Raw genomic sequence first — 27,521 nt, forward strand, 5'->3', positions numbered from 1 at the left:
AGATTTATCTATGTATCTCTCTATGTATTTATTTACTGGATTTTAGTGATTTCTTTTAAAAAAGTAGTAAGATCTTCAAAAAGTAAAATCTTCCCCCAAAATCTAGAAAAATAAAAAAGTCCCTGTAAATGAATAAAATAAATAGGTGAATAAAAGTTCCTTTGTTCCAACCCCTGGCCTTATTCCCTAGAGAAGATCAGTTAAAAACAAACAAACCAAGATTGGAGTTTCTATTTTCATATTCCCTGACTGTATGTGTATACATAGCCTGCAACAGCTTGGTCTGAGGAACAAACACCAGATAAAATCTCACGGTGTCTTATAGGCCCCAGGAAACAGGAAAGAAGCGTTCTTAGAGCATTTTATTATAAGAATAAAATAATGTGTTTTTATTTCAGTGGCACCCTGTGAGGTGACCTTGTCTCTGAGAGCTGGGGAAGCTATCATGTTCCCTGATACGAAGTTACATCTTAAGCAGTAGGAAAATCGGACCTAGCTTTGCATTAGTAAATTAAAGCAAGGCAGTAAACTCTTAGGGTATACGTGGATCTGGTTGAGGCCCAAGGAGCTTTGCTCCTCTATATTAAATCTCAGCTTCTCTGAAATTGAAAATTTCTGTGGTCATTAGTAAGCATTTAATGAGCACATTTTTGTGTTTTTTTAAAAAAATTATTTTGACCTGAGTTATGAAAATAACCTAAGTGTGCATGGATAGATGAATGGATAAAGAAGATGTGGGGGGGGGGATGTTTATAAATAGAATGGATGGAATATCAGCCCTAAAAAGGAATGAAATCTTGCATTGTGACAGTATGGATAGACCCTAAAGAGTATGATATTAAGTGAAAAGAGTCAGACAGAAAAAGACAAATACCATATAATCTCACTTAGATGTGGAATCTAAAAAACAAAGCAAATGAACAAACAAGAAACAGAAGACTCATAAATACAAAGAAGAAACTGGTGGCTCCCAGAGGGGAGGGGGGAACTAGGTGAAGGTGATTACAACGTACAGACTTCCAGTTATAAAACGAGTGAGTCATGGGATGAAAAGTACAGCACAGGGGGCGTCTGGGTGGCTCAGTGGGTTAAAGCTTCTGCCTTTGTCTCAGGTCGTGATCCCAGGTTCTGGGATCGAGTCCCCATGGACTCACAGATGATAATAGTTGATGGAAGGGAAGCAGGGAGTGTGAACAATGAGCAGGAGTCTGAAATGTGGTGGGAATAATATTTTGAAAACATGTCCTAGTGAAGAACTACTGCTTCTGAGATGGAGTCTCTCCAAAATGCAGCCGTATTAAAGTTCTAGCGAATAAAACAGACCTCTGAGGGGGAAGGTGGTGTAGAAGTCCAAGTTCTTCAGAGCGTGTGGACACACACATCTGCTTTACTGCAGCATCCTTGCAGAAATAACATGGCTAACGTGGCCCGAGTGCATACCCCTGCTAGGTATTCTCCAAGAATATCTCCATTTAATTCTCAACAACCACCTGATGTGGGTGCTTTTATCATCTCTATTTTATTATTAGAGAGACTGAGTCTTAGAGTGCAGTGAAGTCACTCGCTCAGGGTCACACAGTAGGTCATGACGCAGAATACAATCCAGGGAGTTTGATTCCAGAAGTCATTCTCTGAGGTGCTCAAAATTTGTTGAACGAAGAAAGAATGAAAGTCGAGCAGAAAACTCAAGGACAGTGAAGAAATATCTAATGGGAAATTAAAATACGCATGTGCTATAGGCATTCTGCAGATAGAATGGAACTTTCGAGTTGGAAAGGATTTGAGAGATCACCTCCACACTGTCCCCAGGAGAAGTTGTGTCCACTTCTGGGCTGTTCCCTCTGCCTGGACCACACCCCCAACATGCCCCCTCCAGGGAGCCATAGGACTTTCCCCTAAGTGGACACAGGACTTTCCCCCTCACTTCCTCTGGGTCTCTACTCAATGTCACTTACCAGAGAGGCCGTCCATGGCCCATTTCCCTACAGGCCTTCTCCATCCCAGCAGCTCCCCCCGCCCCAACATATATTAGTTTGTTCATTCTCCCCTACTTTGCCCCAGAATGTAAGCACTGGGAGGAGAGACATGGTCTGTTTTGGTTCCCTGCCAAATCTTTAGGCCTGGGGCAGTTTTGTGCAGTTCCTAGCACAAAAGAGTTGCTTCATAGATATTGTTGAATGAATGAATGAAGAAAGAGAGGAGCTTAAGAACTCCAGCACTAGGATGCAGGGAGAGGAACAGGAATCATGGATGATAGGACCAGTGACATGGAGCTATAAATGGTGTGGCTTCAGCCGTACGTATGCAGAATTCTACTCTGCTGATCTGCTTTGTGCACAAAAAAATGCTCCACCCTCTTCATTGGCAGGACTGAAGAGAAGGCGGAACATATTTGTGTTGGAGTTCCATTAGCTGCAAGAGCCTTCAGTTTTTCTGTTGTTTTTTTGTTTGTTTGTTTTTTGTTTTTTTTTTTTCTGTTCCAGATGAGACAAAAGGACCCAGTGAAAGGAATGACCGCGGATGACTAAAGGCACCCCTCCCCCTTCTGCACTGTATGTACTGAATCTCTCCCTTTGCATCTCATCCACAGGAAAGTCAGTTTGGGTCCTCAGGGCCTCCTCAGCAGCTCACTAAGGAGTCAGGAGACTTGTTCTTTCCTTGTCCTGTCCTCCATTAATAATGACGACTGCCATGCTCAACAGCTCTCAGGCTTCCATTGACAGATGTTGTAGCTATTAGACCCTTTCAGGGACATGTGATCTTATAACGAACTGCCCAGACAGACACATGAACCCACCCGGTAGTGAGAAGTGGGGCTGGGTTGGGGCAGTAGACACAGAACAAAGCTTTTCTGCAGCTAATTCCTCTCCCTCTCGTAGTGAGAGCCATTTCAAGTTGAAGCCAGCATGCAGAGTGCCCCCAGTACCCCTATGTCAGAGCAGTTCCTGGCTCCCCATTGCCGGCCTTCCCTGCCCCACCCTTGGAAAATCTGCTGGCCAGACAGCTTTTCCTGGGGCTCATCATTTGTCTGGTACTTCATTTCCTTCCTTTTTAAAGCCTCTGATCGCATACTCAGTAGATGTTCTCATCAGAGGCAGCCTCTTTCAGACGCTTGGAGAGTCCTAGGAGCAGGGTGAGATGTCCCTGTTTCACGCTGCCCCTCTTTCCCAAGCCCCATCCTTCTCTTAGCTCCCAGTACCCTGCACACCTCCAGACGTGTTGATGTTCCAGCAGCTCTCAGTGGGCTTGGTCATGAAATTAAAAACTTGGCCCTGCTTCCCACTGGGCTCTGAGAGAAAGGTATTTTATCAAGTAAAACCTGGTCGTCCTCTAAGGCTAAGGAGCTGAGGAGGCCTAGGGGCTCACCAGCAGTAATGCGAACCTTGGCTCCCTCTCCCTGCCCATCGTGCTGGAGAACTTCTGGCAGATAAAACAGTGGGACTAAGTGGATCGTTGCCAGGCCAGCTGCTTGGACCCCCAGCCTGGCGTCTTTGCTCCTTTTGAAATTCCGCCATCCATGATTTACAGTGTATTTCTATTTTCCTCTGTTGCTTCCTTAACAATTGTATTTCTCTTCTAGTTTTGCAAGACAGTGGTCAACAGGAAGGCCCAGCAGCTCCACCCTCCCGAGTGACAGGCCATCTTCGGACGCAGCCTTTCTGTGCCCATTCTTCAGGCAACTTACGATCCCTTACTGTAGCTAATTCTAGATGCCCTTTAATATTGTGAACAAATAGACCGTCTGGTATTATGAAGCCCATGTGTGCGGGAGCCTGCTCCTCTGAGATACATGGCGTGTAGGTTGCTGAATTTACAGCTCCTCCCTGTCCAGCCATTTTGTTCTCAACCCATTTCTGTGTGTTCCCTGCCCCCCCCCTCGCCGCCCTTAATTTCCAAGTGACATTTTTAGTCTTTCAAAATAGCTGCCTTTTGTGATGTGGTGATTTAAATGATTTAAGTTCGTTTGTTTCCAATCTTGGGATAAACTGAGGTGTTTTGCTTCCTGGGCAGATCTTGGCAATTGTGAGTGCTCAACTGGGGAGAGATGAGTTAGAAATACAGTTTTTTCCCTCCAGTTCCACAGAACAGCAGTGTGGCTTCATAACTCTGATCTCTGCTCTCAGTAACCCATTGTTAATGTGCTGTAGGCACCAGGGAAATACCCAGGGCCCAGCCAGTCTCTGTTTTTAAAACGTAACAAATACAGATAACCCCGACCCCAGAATTGCATCTCTGGTCACTAGTCTTAGAGACACCTGCGGCTTCTTGGCCCTCCTGTCACTCACTCTGTCTGAACCTTGCAGAGCCCACAACATGCCCGGGTCGGTTCTCCACCTGGAGGGACCTGTCCAGTGTGGCCTTTAGAATTGATTCGGCCCCATATGTACTAATTAGTCTGGTCCCCCCCCCATCCCCACCCCTGAGGAGCTCTGTACGTCCATGCTCCTCTCCCCTTTTGGGCTGGTGCTGCCACTCAGCAATAATCCTCTTTTCTCTGTGCTTTCTTAGATTCCTGTCCTCTGCCTCTGAGGCTGGTCAGGCACAAGGTCCTGACCTTTTCATGCTGCACAAAACGAGCATGCAAAAAGCTTTTCCCCAGCAGAACATGTTCCCTCTTGTCTCCAGTTGCTGGAAAGGAATTTGGGGATCAGGAACTCAGCTCATCCCGCCCCAATGCTGAGTTCTGTCATGGACAATCAAACGCAAAAAGCAAGTAGTGATCGTAGTATAGAACTCTACCAAAGGAGGCCGGTGAACAAGTCCAGACTCCAGGGGAGGTAGAAGCCGCCAAGTGCTCCATGGTTGTGTACAGCTTGGCGGAACCCAAGTATGCCTTCCCAGTGGGAGAGTCTGAGATAGCCATGGTGTCACCCGACATTTCCCAAGCCTCGTGACATATGTTGGCCAGGTGGGCTGTGATCTAAGCCCATGGTAGTCTGGGTGCAGTGGCTGATTAAGAGACCAAATCTGTGCTGGGGGAGCGAGAAGTAGGATGGGATCATTCATCCTTATGTTGTTGTCAGTTTGTTTTGCCTTACTGATTTCTAAGTGCAATAAGGGAGTGTTTCACAGGACTGCATCTGTGATATCCTGATGGCTGCTTCCCTGTGACCCTCTTGGGGCAACAGCGGACAGACTCAGACCCCTCAGTGTGGTTATCTCCCACCTTCATTGAGGCCTCTTTGGGACCAGGAAATGTCCTGTTACACCTTCCTTTCAGGCTCCTCACCTTGCGGGGTCTGTAGTAATAGATCTGGGGGAGTTGAGTTGGTTATTAGGATTCCCAACTGCTGGTAGCATCTATTTGGGAAAGTGAAGCATTCCTACTGGAGAAAAATATAAATGTTTTCCTATAAGCTCTGTATTAGCTATAATGATATTTGCGCTTAAAGTTTTCCCTTCATTCATCAGCTAAATCCAGATGTGGGTTATCCTAGGAGAAACGAACCATGATGTTCTAAGCAGACAGTTCCATGGTTTGAGGGTCATCAGCTGTTAGTCTCCTTGCCTCAGCTCTCCTCTGAGATCCACACACACTACTCCAACTCTGGTGGGCCTTGCTCTGTATCTGGCTTTTCTCTGGCTCTTCCCATCTCCACCTGTTGCCCCAGTTTGAAAGCATCCACATGAACTGAGCTAGAATTTCCTGAGGTCAGCTGGATCTGGGGCTCCAGCCCACAGAAATATAAGGAGGGGTGTCCCTGGTCTATTCTATCCCCACGGATAGTGTTGCTGCTGGGCAACAGTGTTGGCTTTTAAGTATCCCCCTTACCTTCTCACCCACCTCCTGACTAGCACTGACTAGCACTCAGAGGGGTTTATGACAAAAGGCTCAGCTTCAGGGGTAGTACCTGAGGGTGTGCCATGCCCCTTCAGACCAGCTGCTTCCATCAGATCTCCAGGCTCGGAGTCCAGGTTTAAAGCAGCAGGGCCTCCATAAGGGGGCGGTGCTGGACTCTGGCCTTCTCACAGAGAGAGGTCAGGGACGGGGTCAGTATTGTGGGCATGTGTATATCTCCTCAAGTTCTCTTACAGTCCCTACTGGGACTCCCTGACTTATTTTGTTTGGTTCCTAGTGCTACTTCTTTTACAAAATACACTTTGTAGAACTGATTAGATTACCTTGTTTATTTAATGTGAGTTTGTGCCTTTTTGTCTCAATCTTCCAAAACAGGTATATGGGGGAGGGGGGAAGCAGTCTAATAAAATCTTAGACAGAGCTTTCTGGAGTCCAGCTTATTGGTGATGTCCTTATGTCCATTTTACAATGTAGTTATCCTCAAACTCTTGCTGTTGTCCTCCATGTTACCCAGGACTAGGAAAAAGTACAAGATAGCTCCAGATTCTTTTTGCAGGCCAATTTCTGTAAATTAGAACATGTCCTTGTCATTTTACCTACACAGACATCACATATCTGAAAGTAATTCAGCCATTTTCTACTGGCAGGATTTCCTTTTTACCTTTATGTCCCCTCCTCTTCATATCTCCCTCTTTTTTACTATCCTAGGAAGCATAACATTTATTTAAAGTAGGAGTTCTTAACCTGGCTTCCCAGGTCTATGGACCTCATAAAACTCATTTGTAAAATTGTGTGTCCATTTTTTCTGGGGAGAGTCATGGCTCTCATCAGATCCCCAAAGAAATCCCATGCACTGCCCCTCCCACCTACCCCCCCCCCAAAAAAAGATGAAGAACCAGTTATTTGAAGAACATCTTAATCTTGGGCAAATTTTTTTCATTTTTATTTATCACATAGAGGTAGTGATTTATTTTTCATTCTTTGGCGGCTAATTTTCTAAGAGTCCAGGCACCCCCAACGGCTAATGTGTAACAGGTAACCTAATGAGTGTGAAAAGCGAGAAAACACTTGAAAGTGGCCGTGGAGGAGAACTAAGGATGGAGGAGCTCCATGACCAACACGAGAGCGATCACCTGTAGATGAGGGGCAAAGACACTGGTTCACAGGCAGGACAGTGGCTGGGCTGCCACTCCACCCTCACCCTCGCCCTTTGGACTTGTGGACGTTGGGAAGGTGGAAGGGCACAGCACACAGTTGGAGACCTCCTCCAAGCATTGGCGAAACCCAGCGGGCCTCGGATGCCGGTGCAGGCCGGGCGGCGGCTTCAGCCGGAACACCGCCCTTCCCGGCCGGCCTCGCGCGGGGCACCCTGGGAGCCGCGGGGCTGACAGTCGCGCGCGGCGGGGAGGGGCAGTGTTGCGTCGGCTTCTGCTGGCACGGAGACGCGCCTCTCTTGACGTCCCGGATACCCTGAGCCTCTTTCCTCCCAGCCTTTCACCGTTTCGCGCTCTTTGGCGAGTCCCGCCTGTTCCCCCAGGCCGCACCACCCAGAGCCCTCCGTGCCTTCAAGCCCCGCCTCGTACGGAAGCCGAGGCGGAGGGTCAGAATCCGGAAGGAAAACAATCGGGGGAGAGTAAGGTAGCCGGGACCTGCTGCCGGAGGGAGGTGGATCGGACCAGGAGCGGCCGGGGCGCGCGGCGTGGGGACGATGGCCGCCGAGAGCCCACGGAAGACGACTGAACCGAGAAGCAAGACGCTCAGGTGAGGAAGGCGGCAGCGGGCAAGCCGACCTGTTCCGGTTGGGATCACCCTCTCCTACCCTTTCAGGGCTGCAGATCTGAGGTACCATCAGACTGGGAGAGAAGGGACCGGGCCTGCAGGGCTGATTCTGGTTCAGAGACCCTCCCTGGTTCTCCCAAGGCAATATTGAGGGGGTTGCTTTGGGCCCAAGCCCCGCGCTCCTTCCAAACTCAGGCTGCCGAGCTCGTTCCTATTTAGGCTCCCCTCGCAGGTGTCTCAGTTGGCACCTGGCGGAGGCAGCAGTATCGGGCTGTTTGGGGTAAAGACATAACAAGATATTCTCCTCTCAGCTCTAGAATAGAAATCTTGTTCTTTTGATCAAAACATACAACACGGGGTCTGCTGATCCCGTTGTGACCTCCCGAAATCCGAAATCCGAAATCAGGTTTAGGTAAGATCCGTTAGCGCAGTGATAGAGCCCGGTCCCATGTTTGCTCTTTAACGAAGAACAAAGCTAATCACCAACTTAGTGCAGGTCACGATGCAAGGATTTGCTGCTAATCGTCGAATCTGAGAGTGAGGGCGAGAAATCCCGACTTTTGCGCTCCATCCACTTAGAGCAGGTCCCTGGGAAAACAAAGAGCCTTGGACTAAAAGGGCTGCTTTCCTTAATCCTCTGTTGGACGGCAGGGGGAGATCGTAAACAAACGAAGTGCAGAATCTCTGGCCTAATGCCTGGGAAGGTGGTTTGTGTATTGTTTTGTTGTTGTTCGTAGGGAGGGGCAGGAAGTTGTTTTAAGTCGGCCAAGAATTTCAAGTTGTGGTTTTTAGAACATGGACCTCTAAGAACAGGATCTGGTGGAGAAGAGATGTTTTTGGACATCCTGCCCTTTTCTCCCACCTCTCTCAACCCGGTTTCCGCGCTCATTCTAGGTTTTCCTCTGCTGCAGGTCCTCCTCCTCATGGTGTACCTAGGACTCACCTAAGGCCTGGTGGCTGGACCTTGGTCTCTGCAGGTGTTGTAGCCCCTGACTGCTCTGTACTCAGCTGAGTCTGGGGCTTTCTTGGGAGTGTTGCTGTAACTATTCAATTGAAGTGTCTCCTTCCCCGGAGCCTCTGATGGGATCCATTGTTATTGAGAGCTGCTGATCTAGTTCTCTTGCTTCCCTAAGGTGAATATGAAGCCAAGGTTGAGGATGTTATCCAGCTGATGAGTTTTCCCAAAAGAGGGTAGACTCTTTCTAAGATTTTATTTATTTGACAGACAGCAAGAGAGGAAACATGAGGAGGAGTGGGAGAGGGAGGAGCATACTTCCAACTGAGCAGGGAGCCTGATGCGGGACTCAATCCCAGGACCCCAGGATCCTGACCCGAGCTGAGCTGAAAATAGTCGCCTAATGGCTGAGCCACCCAGGCTCCCAAGAGGTTAGACTCTTGAGAGAGATGTTGAGAACCCTGTTATCTTCTGCTTTAGGCTACCTGAAATGCTTGGCAGAATTGGTTATGCTCCAGGGACCTGCTAGGAAGAAGGAAGGAAGGGAATGTGGTGGTGTTATCTTTGTTATTTTTGAAATGCTCCTGTCTTGCAGTGCTGAGTCCTCTTACAAGGTAAAAACTGAAACTCCAGACTCTTTCTGGTGGTCTTAGGAGCCCTGAGGTGTGAATGGCTGGTGAAATGATTAAATTCCTAACTACCCACCCCATCCCCATCCCTCCCCTCGCCTGACCCTGAAACCTTTGCGCCCAGTTTGGCAGCCTTTCTTAATGTCAGCAGCACAAGTGCTGCCAGCTGTGGGCAGCTGTGGGCCTGCATGGAGGAGCCAAAACAGGGTGGAAATTTCCTGCTTCAGGAACAAAGTGAAGATGAAGGGCTTTTGTAGTTCAATGCCCCTGTTCCCACTACCAGGTAAAGAAACTCCCGTTTCCCATTCTGGTTGCAGCAGATTGTGGTGCAGCCATTAGCAGGCCCAGACCCCTGTTTGTCACCTGGAAACGGGTCTTATCCTCTTCCCTCCACGACTTACCTTTGCATCCCTTCCACAGCATACATGTTGTGACATGGAACGTGGCTTCTGCAGCACCTCCTCTGGACCTCAGTGATCTTCTGCAGCTGAACAAAGACAACCTGAATCTGGACATGTATGTCATTGGGTAGGTGTCTGTGGTGCCCCTTCCCCCATTCCATTGCTGAGATAGATAAGCCCGACCAGCCCAAAGTGGTCCCCACGGGGTACTACTATAACCTGTCCTCCCTCGCTGTGGAGTCTGAAGGCTAGGAGCTTTCAGCCTGCATCAGGACCAGTCAGTGTTTCTTTTCCTGCGTCAGTAACGGCAAGGGGTTGGTAGTCAATGGCCATGGGAGGGCGAGATCATGGTCATGAGTACCCAAGATTTGAAAGTGCCAAGGGCAGTACTGAATGTCTGTGGCAGAAGTACTACCCTCCAGACCAGGGGGACAGCCTTTGACCTGGGATGGGCAGTTTGCAGGAAATGAACTGTGGGATCATGAGCCTCCTTTCTGACACTGCCTTTGAAGACCCATGGAGCAGTTTCTTCATGGATGTGCTTTCCCCTCTGAGCTTCGTCAAGGTAACTTACAAGTTCATGGGCAGTTGGGAAGTGTGTCTCACCTCCCCTCACTAACCCCCAGTCCTATGGTCTCCCACATAGGCTTTCATGCTGTTTCCATTTATTTGAAGGCCTAAACCTCAGCTGTACCTGGCTTCCTGGGACTCCTGCCTGCTTTGTGTCTTTCCAGTGTAGCTGGAGCTGAGCTGGGACCCCAGGGGTTGGTTTAACACCTGGACATTTTTCAGGTCGGGAGAATCCTGGGGGGAAGCTCAGCAGGGCTTATTAACACTTCAGTACCTTTCCACCATCAGCCTTCAGTCCCTGCTCATATGCCAGGCCTGAAGTCCCTGAGTATAATAGTAACTGCTAACATTTACCGAATGCTTACTTGGTAGTAAGCATTATAAATAAACTTTATATATGTTATTGAGAGCTCTTAATTCCCTTGAAATGCGGGTATTTTACAGGTAAAACCAAGACTCAAAGGTCACACAGGCTGTCTGGGATTTGAATCTAGATCTTTCAAATTTCATAATCCATGTTCTTTTTTTTTTCTTTATTGTACTTAGTATGGAATTTATTTTTATTTTATTTATTTATTTATAGAGATTTTCCATTTATTCATTTGAGAGTGATAGAGCAGGGGGATGGACAGAGGGAGAGAGAGAAGCAGACTCCTTACTAAACAGGGCACCTGTGCGGAGCTCAATTCCAGGACCCCGGGACCATGACCTGAGCCGAAGGCAGATGCTTAACTGACTGAGCCACCCAGGCACCCCATAACCCATGTTCTTCACTTGATCTTAGCCAAAAGGCCAAGAAGCGATAATAACCCATATTCTTAACTATTGCATTTTATTGCTGTGCTGGTGATCTGAGGCTGACAGGTATGCCATAGCTAACTGGTTTCAGAGGGTGTCCTCTGATCATGGGAGACATGTACCTCAAATTCTCAGGGGCCCAGAGGTTTGGAGAGGGGAGAAAAATGGAGGGAAAATAGTTCTCAGTCTGAAGGGCCAGTATTCTTTCGGGAAAGCAGACCATAGGAGAATCCACAGGAAGGCTCTAGACTGCTGGGTCTTCACCTTTATGTCCTGCACAGCTGAGGCATGAAGCATAGTCCCATTCAAAGCACCCTATGCAGTGCTTCTTGGAGATACCAAAATTCCTCTGGCCCTTTCCTGGGTGACTCATTTATTCAGAATTCATTCTTTTACCCCAGTTTGCTTAATGGTGCTGAGGCAAGAGCTGTGAGTCCTCTTAAGGACTGAGCTAGGAGGAGGGAATACAAGCTTTGTCCTGCTGCTGAGGCTGGAAAAGGCCAGTTCCCAAGCCCTTGGCTCCCTCCAGCTGAAGCTCAGGCCTCTTACTATAGACGTACAGTTAGAGCCTCCAAGAAGGCAGAAACACCTCTCTCCCCACACACTCTCTTCCCAAGACCAGAGGCTTTCCTGCACCCTGGCTAACTGGCAAGGGATTGGTAGAATGGAATCAAGCCAAAGAAATTAGCTCAGCTTGTAGCAGGGACACAAGCCACTCTACCCATTTGGCCTCCCGCATTTGGGAGGCCTGCCTGAAGGCCTGGCACCCAAAGCAGATGGGTGACTCTCCTTCCCCTAGCAAAGAACTAGGCGAACGGGTAAAGGAGTGAGCCCTGCTTTTGCAGCCTCTTCCTCTGATGGGAGGAGGTTGAGAAGCCTGGACCTGACTCCTTTTGTTGGCTCTAGGGCCCCTAGCTCCCTCCCTGTAGCTCCTTCCTTAGCTCCTCCTACTTCACTTCCTCCAACAGAACTTCCCCTTCAAGCCTCCCGCCTTTCCCCACAGCCCCACCCTTTCTCCCAGTCTCAGCCTTTCCTGCCTCCCACCCTCCTCCCTGTCCTTGTTCCTTCACAAAGCGGACTGGTGCTTTCTTTTGGGGTCCCATTGGTCCAGACCTGCTGTGTGGGTCAGGATTAAGCCTGAAAGCTCTTCCTGGATCTTTATCAGTTCCTTAGGAGTCCGTTCCATTGGCATACATGCTCGTGAATGGGAAGCCAAGACCCGGGCTAGAGGGTGCGGTTAGGGACACATTTGTAGTAACCTCTATCCAACGCTAGGTTTTCACGCCTCCTTCACTCAGTCTTGGGTTTGGGGTTCCCCCTGCTTTGACTCCTCTGCTATGGCAGAGCTCCTGGCCTGCGGGATCAAGTTTCATAATTCCTGGAAGGCCCCAGTACATGCTCCCCACCCGGGGATTTCCTCCTTGGCCTCTGCAACCTCAAGCTCCGGAAACAGCTACTCGGGTGGTAGGTGTAGACAGGCTGAGGCTGAGAGAGAGGGTCACTGGCTACGGCCCTGTCCCACCCTATCTCACAGAGAGCAGGGATTATAGGGATCCAGGACCTCTAACATTGTTATCTGAGTAGTCGTCCTGGTTCCTTAATCTCCTTGAGCTTCAGCCTTCCATCTGCAGAACAGGGACATCAGTTCCTTCCAAGGTTGGGGTGAAGATTAAATGCAGTATGAAGGATCTCTGGAGACGGTGGCTGTTCTTCCCAGCCTGTAAACGCATGTCCACCATGCTTGCTCTCATTGCCTCCGCATCGCCTTCATGGAGATCCAGCTATCCACAGCGTATAATTATTTGGGGGAGCATTTTCTTAAATTTTTTTCCACTGAGCATTATAATGTATACAGAAATTAGGTGTATTTTTGGTAGATTTTTATGTGTCTATGCTTCGTTGTTACCACCAGTCAAGACAAGGTACAGAATGTTTCTTTCTTTCTTTCTTTGTTTCTTTTTTTTTTTTTAAGATTTTATTTATTTATCTGACAGACAGAGATCACAAGTAGGCAGAGAGGCAGGCAGAGAGAGTGGGGGAGGCAGGCTCCCCGCTGAGCAGAGAGCACGATGCAGGGCTCGATCCCAGGACCCCAGGATTACAACCTGAGCCGAAGGGGGGGGCTTTAACCCTCTGAGCCACCCAGGAGCTCCCAGAATATTTCTAGCAACCTAGAAGCCTCTCATATTCTCTTCCTGAATTTACTTTTTTGTTTTTTTAAGTAGTCTCCACATCCAACATGGGGCTTGAACTCTTGACCCTGAGATCAAGAATTGCAAGCCAGCCAGGTGCCCCTCCCTGCATTTACTTTTTAAAAATCTTTAAACCAGGGGTGCCTAGCTGGCTCAGAAGAGCATTAGACTCTTGATCTTGGAGTCATGAGTTTGAACCCCACATTGGTAATAGAGATTACTAAAAAAAAATTTTTTTTTAATCCTTAAACCAGCAAAGAATAGCTGCCAGTTAATCCTTCTGGCATCTGTGAGCTAGATGAGGTAGAGTCCTGGTTTTTCAATGAGCAAATAGGCTGAGACTGGGCCCAACAGCAAATACTAGGAGCCCAAGTGGGATCTGAACCCAAATCTGGCTAACTTCCAACAAAGCCAGTGCCCTTAGCCACTATCCTACATCGTGCCATCCCTCTCTGAGCCCCTGGTGCATGGGGATGGCAGCCTGGAGTGCCCTACGGACCCATAGAGCATGGTGAGAGGAGTCCCTAGGCTGCATGGTGCTGGGACTGGAAGGTCGATGCCCTCCTGATGGCAGGGTGCCCTGGCAGCCTGTCTTCTCAGCCTCCCCTCCGAAGCCCGAGCCCGGGAAGAGGCAGTGCACTCGGCAGCTCAGGGGAGTAAACGCTGAGCCTGGAGCTGAGACACCATCGACCTCAGGGCTAGGCAGGGACTTCCTCGGCCTGTGCAGGGGAGTGAATGACCATTGTCCCCCCTCTGCTGTAGGTCTCCAGTGTCCGCATGCAGGGGCTCCTCTTACTGTTCTTTGCCAAGCATCAGCATTTGCCCTTTGTCCAGATCCTCTCTACTAAATCCACCCCCACGGGCCTCTTCGGGTACTGGGTAAGGATGGAGTTGTTGTCTGAATCTCGAACTGGGAGGCCTTCACCGCTGGGCTGGGGAGGGCTGGACGCTTTAGGGGCGAGCAGATGGAAAAGGGGGTGATGCATATCTGCTCTCCTACCTCTGGGAGCTCAGCACCCTTGAGACCTCAGGCTGGGTGAGCTGGGTTCTTGGATGGGGAGGTCACTCCGGGGAGCTGAGCGTCCGGCCCTTGGGAGACCTGGCAGCAGACGAGACGATCTCCGCTCAGGCTGGAGGTGGGAAAGGGGAGGTGGGTCTTAGCCAGAGCCACTTCCCACCCTTGTGCCCACTTATCCCGTCAGGGGAACAAAGGGGGCGTCAACATCTGCCTGAAGCTCTATGGCTACTACATCAGCATCGTCAACTGCCACCTGCCCCCTCACATGGCCAACAATGACCAGCGGCTGGAGCACTTTGATCGGATCCTAGAGATGCAAAATTTTGAGGGACGGGATATCCCCAACATCCTGGACCATGAGTGAGTATGCACTCATGGACTGCTGCCCCCTGTCCTCGCCCCCACACCAGCCCAGGCTAGCATTACCCTCAGGCCGCCTGTGTTCCACTCCAGCCCTTTCTCAGCCTCCTCCCTGATGCCCTGGCTCTCTCGTCCAATTTTACCTGCCTGGGGCCTAGGACTCCTTCCCTTTCCCTGCCACCCTTCCCTCCGTGTCCTGCTTTAGAACTCCGGACACTTCTGAAGATCCCAGATTGATTACCCCAGGGTTCCTGAGTTCACCCATGGGGAATTGGTTCTCAGCCTTGCCTGGTGGCCCATTGAGGGAGGGGGAGGGAGGGCAAGAGCCTGCTCTATTTGCTGCTTGCCTCTGGGGGCTGGTGTGTGTGGCTGAAACAGCTGGGAAGCAGCCACGAGAACAGTTCATCAGGGCTTATGCCAAATCATCCCTGGCATTGGCTCCTCCCAGCTTCCAGCATCTCACCTGCCCCTTGAGCTCGGCACTGGAGGAGTGAGCCGGCCTGAGGCCTGTTGCTCCTCCCTTCTCTTACCTTGTCACAACCCTCAGCTGCCTTCTTCTCTCTCTGCAGCCTCATTCTGTGGTTTGGAGACATGAACTTCCGGATTGATGACTTTGGGCTGCATTTTGTCCGGGAATCCATAAAAAATCGGCGTTACAGTGACCTGTGGGAGAAGGATCAGGTATCAAGTGAGGGAAAGGTCCAGAGGGGTGATCTGAGCCTATTGTGGAGGTCCAGCATCAAATGTGGGGGGCACTGCTCAGGTCCCTCAGCTGCCTGTTCTCCATTTCCAGGCCTCTGAAGTCCTTGTTCCCAGGTGGGGAGGAGTTTAACAGGGCTTTGCACCTGGGGCCTGGTCTTCCCCTGGAGGAGCTGCTGGGTATGCATTAAGATAGGGAGCAAGGCCTTCGGCTTACCATGGTCCTGCACTGGGCACCAGCTCTCTTGGATCCCTGTTGTCTTTTCCATCCCCAGGCTTGCTTGCCTCCTAGAGGATGAGATACCAGCCCTTTGGGGGGACCCCAACCTCCCCTCTGATACAAGTTTGCTAGTGACTCCCAGAGAGATGGAATTCAAAGCCAGGTTCCCATAGTCCCAGGACTGGAAAATGGCAGGCAGCGGCCTCCCCTGGGACTCTGGAATAATGTTTGCTGAAGGATTCCACTTTCCTGGGGATGGGGGTGGAGTGGGGACGGGCCGTTGAGGCTGTCACTGAGGCAGTGAGGAAGGGAAGTGGTGTTGCTTGACTCCTGGCCTACCTCAGTGGCATGTGCGATCCCTCAAATGGAGTGTGTGCCAGGTCGCTGGGTCGGGACTGCTAGGAGATGGGACTGTGCCTTTCTCTCCAGCTCAGCATCGCCAAGAGACACGATCCGCTGCTCCGGGAGTTCCAGGAGGGCCCCCTGCTCTTCCCACCCACCTACAAGTTTGATAAGAACTCCAACAACTATGACACCAGGTGAGCGGGCTCCCCCAGGAGAGGATCAGCCTGCCACTGATTTGGAATTAGCCTGTGAGGAGGAAATGAGGGGCCAAGAGGCCTCGGAAGTCAGGTTGTGTTGGGCTTTGGTGGCAGAGGGAGCTGCCTCAGAATAGAAGTGTTAGGGAAGCAGGAATAGATCCAGCCATCACCTCAGGAGTGGCACCTCCCAGCCGCCTCATGACGCGCCGACTGTGTGAGCTTCCCAGAGTGTCCTCAGAGAGCAGGAAGGTGCTGGCAAGGATGGGGATAGGAGGAGAGGGGGGGATGTGGCTGATTCCTCACTTGAGAGAGACTGCATTTCAGCATTGCTTCCACTCCCCCAGGCTTTCTGGTCCTTCCCAAACAGAAGAACAGAAATCTTGGCTCAGCCAGTTACTGGCTCAGGTACCCCTGCCCTAGCTGAGAGTGGATCAGGTACTATATAGGAAGGTGAAGTAGTTGTCGTCAGTGGAGGAGTTTATGGGGAACAACGTAGGAACAGTGCATCTAGTATTTAAAAATACAGCTCTGCCACTGATCAGCTACACGTCCTCAGATAAGATATTTAAACTTCAATTTGATCATCTATAAAATGGGGATGATATTAGTATCCAGCTCATGGGGTTGAGGATTGAATGAGACCTCGCATGTGCTCAGCCCCAGTGCCTGGCACCTGGTAAGCACCGTGACAACTGCTGTGGTCAAATTCACGTCTTTGGGTAGTAGTTGTACTAAATACCTCTTTAAGAAGCTGAGAAGGGGCAGGTAACCACCCAGACTTGCAGCTTAGGCAGAGGGTCAAGAGCAGCTCTGGCCTGAAGTTCCCGGCCCAATTTGGCAAGGATTCCCATCTCTTTGAAGACAGAGAAGAGCCCCGTCTGTGTCACAGGGTTTTTGTCTCACCTTCCTCTACTCCTCTTAGCAAGACTGTCTTATGAGGGAGGCAGGAAGTGCCTTTAGGGCAGAGCCTCTAGAATGTGGGGAGTGAACAGGTGTCTCCCCAGCTGGGCCAGGCTGAGAAGTAGGACGGCCCTGTGCTGGCAGTGGTATGGCCAAGCCACAGCGTCCCCTCCAAGGAAGGGGTGGGGTAGGGGGGAGGCATTTTGGGAGCATGGAGCAAGATGTGCTGGGGTCATGGCCTGGGCAGCACACACAAGAAGAGGCCATGAACCCTGAAAACAGAGCCTAGCCTGGGCCACAGAGCATGCCAGAAAGGAGGGAAGAGGGCAGGTTCCGGCTGGCCAGCTGGCCTGGGGCCACAGCTGCAGGGAGACTGCCAGTCTCCCCAGCCATCCGTTGGAGATGAGACCTATCATGGACGTTGTGAGGCCTCGGTGGGATGGGCCTGGACCTTGGCAGCTGGGACCTTCTACTGATGGACTTTCAATCCCCTCTTGCCAGCAAGGAGAGAGCTACTGGCAGGCCATGTGGCCGGGGGTCCCTTTGCTCCCACCCCCAGGTATGGTAGGGAAACCACCAGGAGACTGGAAGTCCTCACAGACAGCTGAGTGTTGGCTAGGCTAGGATCAGCAGGTACTGAAATTGGGTACAGAGGCTCCGAGATGTTAAAGGACTTCCCCAGGAGACTCAACTAGTAATGGCGGAGCTGGAGCTGAGATCCGACTCTACTCTGTGGCCCCCAGTGCTTCAGTCTAGCCCACAGCACCTCCAGATTCGCAGCCAGTCTTACCAACAGCAGCAAAAGGGCAGGCAGGATGGGGACAGCGAAGTCTTGCAAAGAAGGAGGCAGGTACTTATTTCCACACAGTGGATACAGTCCACATTGTGATTGACATCACTGGAGCACTTACCATGTGCCTGTGTAACCAGACTGTTCTTCATCCTTGAAAACTCAGCTCAGACATCATCGCTGTTAGAAAGCTCCCTCACACTTCCCCATCTCGCTGAGAGTTTTCTCCTGCCCATACACTGCCTGAAAGCATTGCACACACCATGCTTCCACTGCTGCTTTCAAGACACAGTGGGCTTTTCCTGATGTACTACGAATGCCCGGAGAGACTGGATCTGATTTATGACCAACTCTGTTATGTAGCATAGCGCCCGGCATTTGTTTGAATCAGGAGCCCAGGAGGACAGAAGGAAAAGATAAGGTCTTTAAGGGGCAGCCCATCTATTAGAGGGATCCACCCATAGCAAGAAATCCAAGTAAGCACTATCAAGTCCAGGAGTTGGTCAGTAGAAGGTTCTAGAACTCTGGAAGTGTCGAAGGAGGTTGAGCGAATGGTAAAGAGGCAGGCAGCTGAAGCCAGGAGGAGTCGATCAGAGCTGCTGTCAAGGATACAGTGGAGTCCGGCAGAGAGAAGGGCAGGCATTCCAGTCAGTCAGCAGCATTGATGAGAGGCACCTTGAGAAGAGCCTGACCGGCTATACAAAGAGACCATGAGTGACTTGTGTGCACGGCATGATACACATCAGTTTTGCCCAGCAACATCCCTGAGCCAAGATGTCATCAGAAACGAGGTCAGCTCCATTACAGGGGAGGCTGAACAGGCTCAGAGCGGGAAATCCTGTTAAAGTCAGGGATTGCTGTAGGGTTTTGTTATGGTTGACATGAGCCTGGTCAGCCTCTCCACCAGGCAATGAGCAGAGGATCTTACGATCAATCTAGTCAAGACTCCTGTCCAGAGTTCAGTAAGACTTTTCCGAAGGGAAAAGTTCATTTCAGACTATTTCAGACCCAGAAATGGAACACATCACTAGGGGTCAATAGATCGGCTCAATGTTCTAGGCTCTTAAAGAAATATTTGCAGAGCTAGCTGGTTTTAATTTGTCTAAAGTAAGGACATACTAATCTCCAGAAACAATTCTTGTACTCAGTCACAACCATTCAGCCAAAAAGCCTAAGTGAGGTCTGGTTCTGGTAAGGCATTCGAGGAGACAGTTCACTGCTGGGAATTGGCCACGTTGGAGTGCAGTGGAAGGAGCATGGACTTCATAGACGTAGGCAAGCATCTGACTTCTGCCTGGACAGGGTGACCTCTGAACTTCAGTGTCTTGTAGTGGAGGGAGAATGTGACTTGTAACAGTCTTGCAGGGCCGAGAGGATCAGGACAGTCCATGCGACACCTATCACAGGGTCGAATGAACAGAAGGATCCCATGTTTCACGATTATTATTAGAAATGGAGAACCGGGGGCGCCTGGGTGGCTCAGTGGGTTGAGCCTCTGCCTTCAGCTCAGGTCATGATCTCAGGGTCCTGGGATCGAGCCCCGCATCGGGCTCTCTGCTCAGCGGGGAGCCTGCTTCCCCCTCCCACTCTGCCTCTCTGCCTACTTGTGATCTTGCTCTCTCTGTCAAATAAATAAATAAAATCTTAAAAAAAAAAAAAAAAGAAAAAGAAATGGAGAACCGGATGGGGGAGGGCCCATGGGGCGGACGTAGTTGATTAAGCATCCAACTCTTGGTTTTGGTTCAGGCCATGATCTCAGGGTTCTGGGATCAAGCCCCAAGTCGGGGCTTGAGTATGCTTGAGTTTTTTTCTCCCTCTGCCCCTCCCTGCTGCACTCTCTCTCCCTCTTTCTAAAATAAATAAATAAAATTTTTAAAAGATTTTTATTTATTTATTTGACAGAGAGATACAGAGAGAGCACAAATAGAGCAGCAGGCAGAGAGAGAGGGAGAAGCAGGCCCTCCACTGAGCAGGGAGCCCAATGCGGGGCTGGAGCCCAATTCGGGGCTCAATCCCAGGACCCTGGGATCATACCCAAGCCAAAGGCAGACCCATAACCAACTAAACCACCCCTTTTAAGAAAGAAGTGAAGAACTGGGGGAATATATGTAATATTTAATTTGTACACACACATTTATTTATTTATTTTTAAGTAGGTTCCACGCCCAACATGAGGCCTAAACTCATGACCCAGAGATTGAGAGGCACACACTCTACCAACTGAGCCATCCAGGCAGCTCAATTTGTACACATTTAACTTGTTTCCTGTCTTTTTTTTTTTTTTTTTTTTTTTTTTTGCCAGACAAGCTCCTCGAGGACTTTGTCAGTCCCATTTTTCAGATCCCCAGTTGCCTAGCATATAATAAGGGCACGGTAAATCTTCGTTGAAAGACTGAAGTGTACAGGTGCCCAGTGATAAGCCTGGGCAGGCCCTGGAAAAGAAGGAAAGGAGGACAGGCTGAGAGGTACTGAGGAGGAAGGAGAGACAGGCTGTGGTCAGGACTTGTGGAGGATCCTGAAGTGACAGCTAGTCACCATAATAGGGAAGTTAGGGAGGGAGAATGCTTTGAAAGGGAAAGTGGTCCATTTGTGTGGATCGTTCCCAAGTTTAAGCATGGCTGGGTACTGAATGTCCAAGGTGGGTTCAGAGATTCCTTGTCTGTCATCTCTGGAGTGGAAATAGCATATTCTCCCATCCAAGTACTAACCAGGCCCGACCCTGCTTAGCTTCCGAGATCAGACGAGATCGGGCGCGTTCAGGGTGGTATGGCCGTAGAGAAATAGCATATTCTGATGTGCTCTGAGCACTCCTCAGAAGAGTAGAAGGTTGAGACAACCCCGGGAGCCCCAAACAGATGTGGCCAAGCCGGTTAGCACCTCTTAACCCCTCCCTTAACACACCTTAACTTGTTTAATCCTCACTACAACTCTTTGAAGCAAAGTACTGTTGTCACCCCCATCTGAGAGCTGAAGCTGAGGCTGGGAGAAGTGAAGTCACTTGCCCAGGGGCACATAGCTTTCTGTCTCTCTCTCTTTATCAAACTAGATTACCAGTTAATTATAAAATGATATAATTCAGGAACAGGCAGAGGGAAGAGAGGCCTAGGGCCAGGTGTGGAGAGAGGGCAAGGAGCCTCTCTCCAAGTCACATGTTCACCAGCCAGAACCACAGAGCTCTTTGTTAACAGGGCAGGACCTCCCCCCAAATCCTGGTGTCTGATCGTGGAATCAGACTTCACCAGTGAGACAGCATTCTGCCTCTCTGTTGCTAGAAGACTATATTGCTGTTGAATTGACAACAGTATGTCAGAAATCTTTATTTAAAATAGTAAGTGGAGGGGCGCCTGGGTGGCTCAGTGGGTTAAAGCCTCTGTCTTCGGCTCAGGTCATGATCTCAGGGTCCTGTGATTGAGCCCCACATTGGGCTCTCTGCTCGGCAGGGAGCCTGCTTCCCCCTGTCCCTCTGCTTGCCGCACTACCCACTTGTGATCTCTTTCTGTCAAATAAATAAATAAAATATTCTAAAAAAATAAAATAGTAGGGGTGCCTGGGTCACTCAGTGGATTAAAGCCTCTGCCTCCAGCTCAGGTCACGATCCCGGGAGCCTGGGATCAAGCCCTGAGTCAGGCTCTCTGCTCGGCGGGGAGCCTGCTTCCCCCTCTCTCTGTCTGTCTGCCTACTTGGGATCTCTGTCAAGTAAATAAAATCTTTAGGAAAATAAAAAATTAAAATAAAGTAAAATAGTAAGTGGAGGCACCTGGATGGCTCAGGTCGTGATCCCAGGGTCCTCAGATTCAGCCCTGCATCAGACTCCCTGCTCAGCAGGGAGCCTGCTTCTCCCTCTCCCTCTGCTGCTCCCCCTGCTTGCACGTGCTGTCTGTCAAATAAATAAATAAAATCTTTAAATAAAATAAAATAGTAAGTGAATCAAACAGAAGACAAAAAGTAGACTTGCAACCTGGTTATCAGCATCTTAAAGTGTGTATGTCAGGATTAGATGGGCATTTCTGAGGAGAGAGGAGAGAGGTCGAGCTTGGGGTTTTCCTGAGTTTAGGTTCCATGAGCAGTCAGGCCGGCTAAGTGCCGGCTTTGTACTAAGGCTGAGGTTGCACAGGACATCTCGAGAGCCAGTGCTTGCCTTCCAGGCTCACACAGACCAGTATGCCAACTGAAAACGACAGCACTGCATAACATAATAGGGAAAACACTGGTGCAAAATGCTTTGGAAGCAGAAAGTAGAGCTCAAGGACGGCTTTCTGACAAAGGCAGCGTTGCAACTGGCCTCTCCCTGTGAAGACGGGTGTTCCAGGCAGTATAGACTGCAAGAGTAAAGGTCCGGAGGCCAGAGAGTCCCTGGTAGGCAGGTCTGGGACAGTGGTGGGAGACAGTGTAGGACAGGGGTATCAGGCTCCTGGAAAACCGTGCTTGGGCACTTGAGCTTTATTCAGAGTCAGTGAAGACTCCTGAAGGGTTTTAGAGCAGGAACCATCTGACTAGGCTTTACTACTCTGGGTTCTTTTAAAATCAAGGGGGAGGAACCCAGAGCAGCAACTGCCCACCCCCCCATTCCAGGACTTGGGCCCCGCCCCATTCTTGGAGGGCAAAGCCTGGTCTTAGAGAACTGCCAATCTTCGATCTTCGAGAACAGCCCTGTAGCTCCCTCGCCTGTAGGCTCGCCTGTCTTGAGACAACCGCAGTTACCTAGGGAAGGAAAGCACTCCTATCTCCAAGGGCTGTACAGCCTCAGGGCTCCGCAGAGAAGCCAGTAAGCAAAGAACAGGCCAGAGGGGTCTCAGTTGACTCTTGAGAACAAAGAGTCACAATAGCCAGTGATTACAGAGAGCTTATTTTGTACCAGGCACGGTGCTAAAGATTTTGTGTGCTTTATCTCATTTAATCGTGTCAGCAGACTGTGAGGTAACTTATTACCTTAATTTTACGGATGAGGAAGTGGAGGCCGAGAGGGGGTGGCCTGGTCATGAGGAGCTTGGCCATCTAGTCACGCCGCCTGGCCTTGAATCCTGACTCCACCACTCAGTCCCTGTGTGACTTCAGGAAAGTTCCTTTCCTACTGAGTCTCGATTTCTCCACCTGAGAGAGGGGACAGGCAGTACTGACAGCGGGCCCACAGGGAGCGTCCCCAAATACTTTCCTTTCCTTTTCTGAGGTTCCACCGGTAGTGAGAGGGAAGCCAAATTCCAGCTTACCTCTAACTCTGAAATCCAAACCTCAGCTGCTCTCTGGTCTGCTGCTTTTGTTCTAGAAGTCAGAAAAGCTTTGGAGTGGAATGTTTCTGAATCACAGTTGGATTCATAAAAATGTAGACTAGACTGAAGGTCCTTGGCAGAGTCTGACAAAGACCAGTTGGCTTCTGGTTCTCTCGGGCCCCCTCCTGCCGGCTGCTATGCCACATTCCCAGAGGTCTCATGGCCACTGAGAGGCCCTGGTGTTGGGGGCTCCAGCAGGCCTGCTGGGGGTACCTTCTTGCTCTCCTGCCAACCCTTCTCTCCGCATTCTTTCTCCCCTCCACCCCCAGTGAGAAAAAACGCAAGCCTGCTTGGACCGACCGTATCCTGTGGAGGTTGAAGCGGCAGCCCCAGGCCAACCCCCAAACGCAGAGGCCGCCAGCCCCCCACTTCTTCCTGTCTCTAAGGAGCTATGTCAGCCACATGATGTACTGTGTCAGTGACCATAAGCCTGTGACCAGCACCTTTGACTTGGAGGTGAATTTCTAGGCTGCCCGGCCCTTGACAGAGCACCCGCTGGGCCGCCTCCCAAACCCCCCAGCCCTGGATTCTAATGTCAGCATGTCTCCCAGGGGAGGCCTCTAGGTAGGAGGACACCACTGCCACTCCTCCCAGGTCAGGTATCCCAGCTCTTAGAAGCTGTTGAGGGCTCTGTCAAAAACAGGCTCAGACCCTTTGTGAATGGGTTTCCATTTCCTCTTGGTACTGTCCCTTGGGGCTAGTGGGTTCCATTATGCTTACTACCTCCCGTGTGAAGTAGGACTTCCTTCTATTTGTCCTAAATTTACCTGGATCAGGTTGCAAAGGGAGCTACCTCCATCCTTGGATCTTGCCATCAAATGACCACGGCACTGTTGACCTCCTCTGAGACCTGCAGGTTGTTGGGTATTGTCCTCCCAACACCACAGCCTTCACTTTCTCATGGCTGGTTTGTCTGTCTGTATACCATTGTGGCCCTCCACATGCCTACAGCTGCTCTCCCCAGAACTACCGCCCTACTTTGGGTCAGGAACCCTGGAGGCCTGAGAGTAGCTACCTGACTTCCTTTTTAAACCTGTCAGCAACTCCCCCCTTCTCCCTTACCCTCTCCCCTCAGCACTTGGCTCTCTGCTTGGTTACCCACTGGGCCCCTAGCCCCATCCTCCCTGGCAGGGCCAGCTTCCCCCAACAAGCCTTTGGCCCTTTCTCCTTCCAGTGGGCCAGTCAAAGTCTAATACTTTTTCGGGGCTGCCTAGTGGAGTTCTGTGCCCATCCCCATGTGTGCCCCTCTTCCCCCTCACTGCAAGTTCACAGTTCACAGTAAGAACATTAGCCTCAGAGGAAAGAATGATGCTGTGGGATTTCAACCCCTTTCCCACCTCTATGTAGCTGAAGCCTTTGGTGTCTACCCCACCGATCACCCTGATGCCTGAGGGGCTGTGGACCATGGAGAACGACATGTTGATCAGCTACTCCTTGACCCCAGACTTTCCCAGCAGCCCCTGGGACTGGATTGGACTATACAAGGTGACGTGGTGGGCAAGATGTGCTATCAGCCATTCCCCCTGGTTTATCCCTCCTGGGGGCTCACGGGAGCTGAAGAGCTCATGCCCATCTCCCGCAGGGGTCCTTGCCCACCTAGAGGCTGGCGGTGAAGTGGGGGAGGCATGTATAGTACAATGGCCAGGCCAAAGCATCTTCTCCTTGGCACTTGTCACAGGTGCCGCGTCCTCCCAGACCACTGACTGCCCAATCCCCTCTCCAACAGGTGGGGCTGCGCCACATTAATGACTACGTGTCCTATGTCTGGGTCAGGGACAACCAGGTCTCCTTCAGCGATGGGCTGAGCCAGGTACCTGCCTGCTTCCCTGAGATAGGTATACCACGTCTCCCAATGCGAGGGCATGCCTGGGCACTCCTCTGTCTTTTGGAAGGAACGGAGGGTGGGATAACTTGTTACTGAGAGCTGGGTGGGGCCCCGGGCCCGGGAACTGACCCCATTCCTCTCCGTCCTCCCCACCAGGTTTACTTCAATACCAGCGACATCCCTGAGACCGAGGGCCAGTTTCTCCTCTGTTACTATAGCAACAATCTGCATTCTGTGGTGGGAATAAGTAAACCCTTCAAGGTATGTTGGTGTGGGGAGGGGACTTGAGCCTCTGCTCAGTTCTTCATTGCCATGGGCCTGGGAATCCACTTGGGCCGTGGAGCTCCCTGCACTGGAGAAGGGGAGTGATGGAAAGACACAGAGCAAAATCTGCTCTCCCCGCCCCCCATTCTGCTCACTGCTGTTTTCTCCCTGCAGATCCAGCCTGGCTCCTTCTTGGCGGAGGACCCACTGGGTGAATCCCAACCACACATCTGAGCCTGGATGAGAGTGGTTCCAGGGCGGAGGCCAGAGCTGGCAGCCAGCTCTGCCCACCACTGCCAGGAGCACCAGGGGCCAGGCCCAGCCCCCAGAGGAGGTAACAGGTATCCTCCACCTCCCAGGGGGAGCTGTAGCCACACTCCTTGGCTCTCTCCGGTCCAGATCTCTAGAATTGGCCCCCTAAATACAGGTTTTTGTTGCTGAGATATGAGTGAAACCAACTAGTTTGTCAACACAGAAGACCTGGGACAGACCCCTGGACGTGGGAAGGACCCTCCAGCCTATATCTCGTTTCTCGATTTTCCCCACACACACTCCCAGTCCTGCCCAAGCAGGCCTGCCAGGCACATGCCCCATCTGGCACAGGCCTGCATTCTTGTCACGCCATCCTGGGCCTCAGGCTGCCTGGGAGGGGGAGATGCTCGCATTTGCACAGGCACCATAGACTGCTTGGCACAAGCAGCCTGGGTTCCGGGAGTCTTGGTATCTTGTTGCCCATCCCTCTGGGGGATGGGCAGAAGGTGTGGGATCCCTGCTTTTGGCAAAAGCAATTAGACTAAGTGGGCAGGATGAAGGGCCCCTCCACCCAGGCTCTTAGTAAGTGTTGTGGGCAGGAGCCTGACCCATGGAGTCTGATGCAGAAGTTCACTGTCTGAGCAAAGGATTGGCCCCAGATTGGCTTGTGCTGGTGGGTCAGGCTCCATGCCCTAACCTGCCCTCCTGTGAAAGGGTTGGCAGGTGATAGAGGAGCTGTGGCCACAGACTTTTCCAGGGGCTTTCTTGCCCAGCCGAGCTCATCTGCTCCTTCCCACCCTCACCTGCAGTGACTGGCCAGGAACCCGCCCTCTCTAGACTGCCCTAGCACCTGAAGCAGAGGCAGGCAGAGAAGGGAGCCAGGATCCAGTCATTTTGGAGAATCCGGCCTTGAGGGTCTTCTGAGAGCATTCTCTGGGTGCTGTGTGGGCACTCAGTCCCACTCCCGCCACTTGCCTCCAGCCACTGGTGATTCAACGGCCCTTCTCCCAGGAGAAGACACCTCAGGGAACCTGCTCTGTGACGGTCACATCCATCCTCTGACCTGAGACTGAGGGACACTCCAGTCACTCTGTGATCCATACTCCACCCTGGGAGCCGTGTGTACCATCAAGAACTGTCCCCCGGGCTTCTAGTGGCCCATGGCTGTGTTCTGTGTCTGTTGTATTGGGGGATCATTAGAAACATGGCTTTTACAATTTGTGTGTGGCTCCGTGATTGGGGGGGTGGTGATGGTCTGACTCCATACCCTTGCTAAGCTCTAGGACGAGGGCCCTGTAGATCTAGACTAGAGTTCTGTGTCTGAGAGTGACAGATGTTGCCTGATGGGAATGAGATGGTGTCCCAGGATGGCGGCCCTCTGGGTCCCTGGCACAGTTGGGACAAGCCTCCTATGCTATCAGGCACTTCATTTACCTTGCCGTGAACTAGAATGGGTTTCTGGGAACTGCTGACTTTCAGAAAAGGCGCTCTGTGTTCACTGGTTCATCCCTCCTCACTGACATTCCTTCACCTTAGCCTTGAGCCTTGGTCCCAGCTAGAGCTATTCAAAAATGTCACCATCTTTTTTTTCCCTTGAGCCTCCTGCCCCAAGGTCTCCCAATGGTAATCTCTGTCCCCACCCCAACACACACATACCAGAGGACCCGTGACCGCTCACTCTTGCCCGCCTCTCACCTTCTCACCTGCACAAGCCTCGTGGGCGCTGCCACGCGGCACCTGTCATTTGGCAGACAGCAGCCACAGCTCAGAGTGGCGGCCTGGTCCATCCCGAGTTACACAGGCAGCTGTGGTGTCATGCAGGACCAGAAACACAGGGATGAGATCAAGACCTGGACTTGAATCCGAGCTACACTTATCCCGACGTAGGAATCCTGGTTGTCCCTAAGATACAAATAGTGTATGCATTTCCAAGATCATTGTGAGAGAACAGTTGGAAGAACAACTGAAGCAGCACATACCTATCTCCTTATTCTGGCCCATGATCTCAGGGACCACTGCCTCCACCTGCTGCCCGTGGAACATGCTTGTCTGTGTGCTCATCTCTGCCCTTCCCCCTTAAGTCTTCACACACCCCTACCCCTGCCTCCTGTTGGGGGGCCCCTCTGGGCCTGGGAGGGGCGAGTCCAGCAGTGATTGAGAGGCCGGGAAGGGGAAGGGGGAGTGTTTTGCCTCCTCTTGGCCCCAATCAGGATATGGCTGCTCTGGGCCCAGCCCTGACCCGCTGGGTGGAAACAGGAAA

The 27,521-nt window shown here is 51.1% G+C and overlaps 2 protein-coding genes across 5 annotated transcripts in view; both read left to right on the plus strand.

Moving 5' to 3' along the window:
* The window catches only part of LOC111151738 (phosphatidylinositol transfer protein alpha), a 40,781-nt gene extending 34,562 nt beyond the window's left edge, over window positions 1-6,219 (plus strand). Inside the window, exons 11-12 of the mRNA XM_022509911.1 lie at window positions 2,484-2,552; window positions 3,581-6,219. Coding sequence (XP_022365619.1) covers window positions 2,484-2,528 — 45 coding nt within the window. The 3' untranslated portion in view covers window positions 2,529-2,552; window positions 3,581-6,219. The remainder of the gene's footprint in view (window positions 1-2,483; window positions 2,553-3,580) is intronic.
* Window positions 6,220-6,747: 528 nt separating this feature from the next.
* Window positions 6,748-26,475, plus strand: LOC111151737 (inositol polyphosphate-5-phosphatase K). Of its 4 annotated transcripts, none has more exons than XM_022509907.1 (12): window positions 6,748-7,561; window positions 9,584-9,691; window positions 10,021-10,129; window positions 13,887-14,003; window positions 14,327-14,502; window positions 15,072-15,183; window positions 15,851-15,960; window positions 23,190-23,376; window positions 24,268-24,405; window positions 24,647-24,730; window positions 24,902-25,006; window positions 25,184-26,475. In XM_022509907.1, the coding sequence occupies exons 1-12, from the start codon at window positions 7,509-7,511 to the stop codon at window positions 25,241-25,243; spliced, it is 1,359 nt and encodes a 452-aa protein (XP_022365615.1). In that variant the 5' UTR covers window positions 6,748-7,508; the 3' UTR covers window positions 25,244-26,475. The 4 variants fall into 4 exon arrangements, with proteins under 4 accessions (XP_022365615.1, XP_022365617.1, XP_022365618.1 ...); XM_022509909.1 differs by lacking the exon at window positions 6,748-7,561 and adding an exon at window positions 7,579-8,712; XM_022509910.1 differs by lacking the exon at window positions 6,748-7,561 and adding an exon at window positions 9,042-9,148.
* Window positions 26,476-27,521: the final 1,046 nt, after the last annotated feature.

Source organism: Enhydra lutris, unplaced genomic scaffold, assembly GCF_002288905.1.
Source record: "Enhydra lutris kenyoni isolate GAN:26980312 unplaced genomic scaffold, ASM228890v2 scaffoldscaffold26, whole genome shotgun sequence".
Classification (NCBI taxonomy): Eukaryota; Metazoa; Chordata; class Mammalia; order Carnivora; family Mustelidae; genus Enhydra; species Enhydra lutris.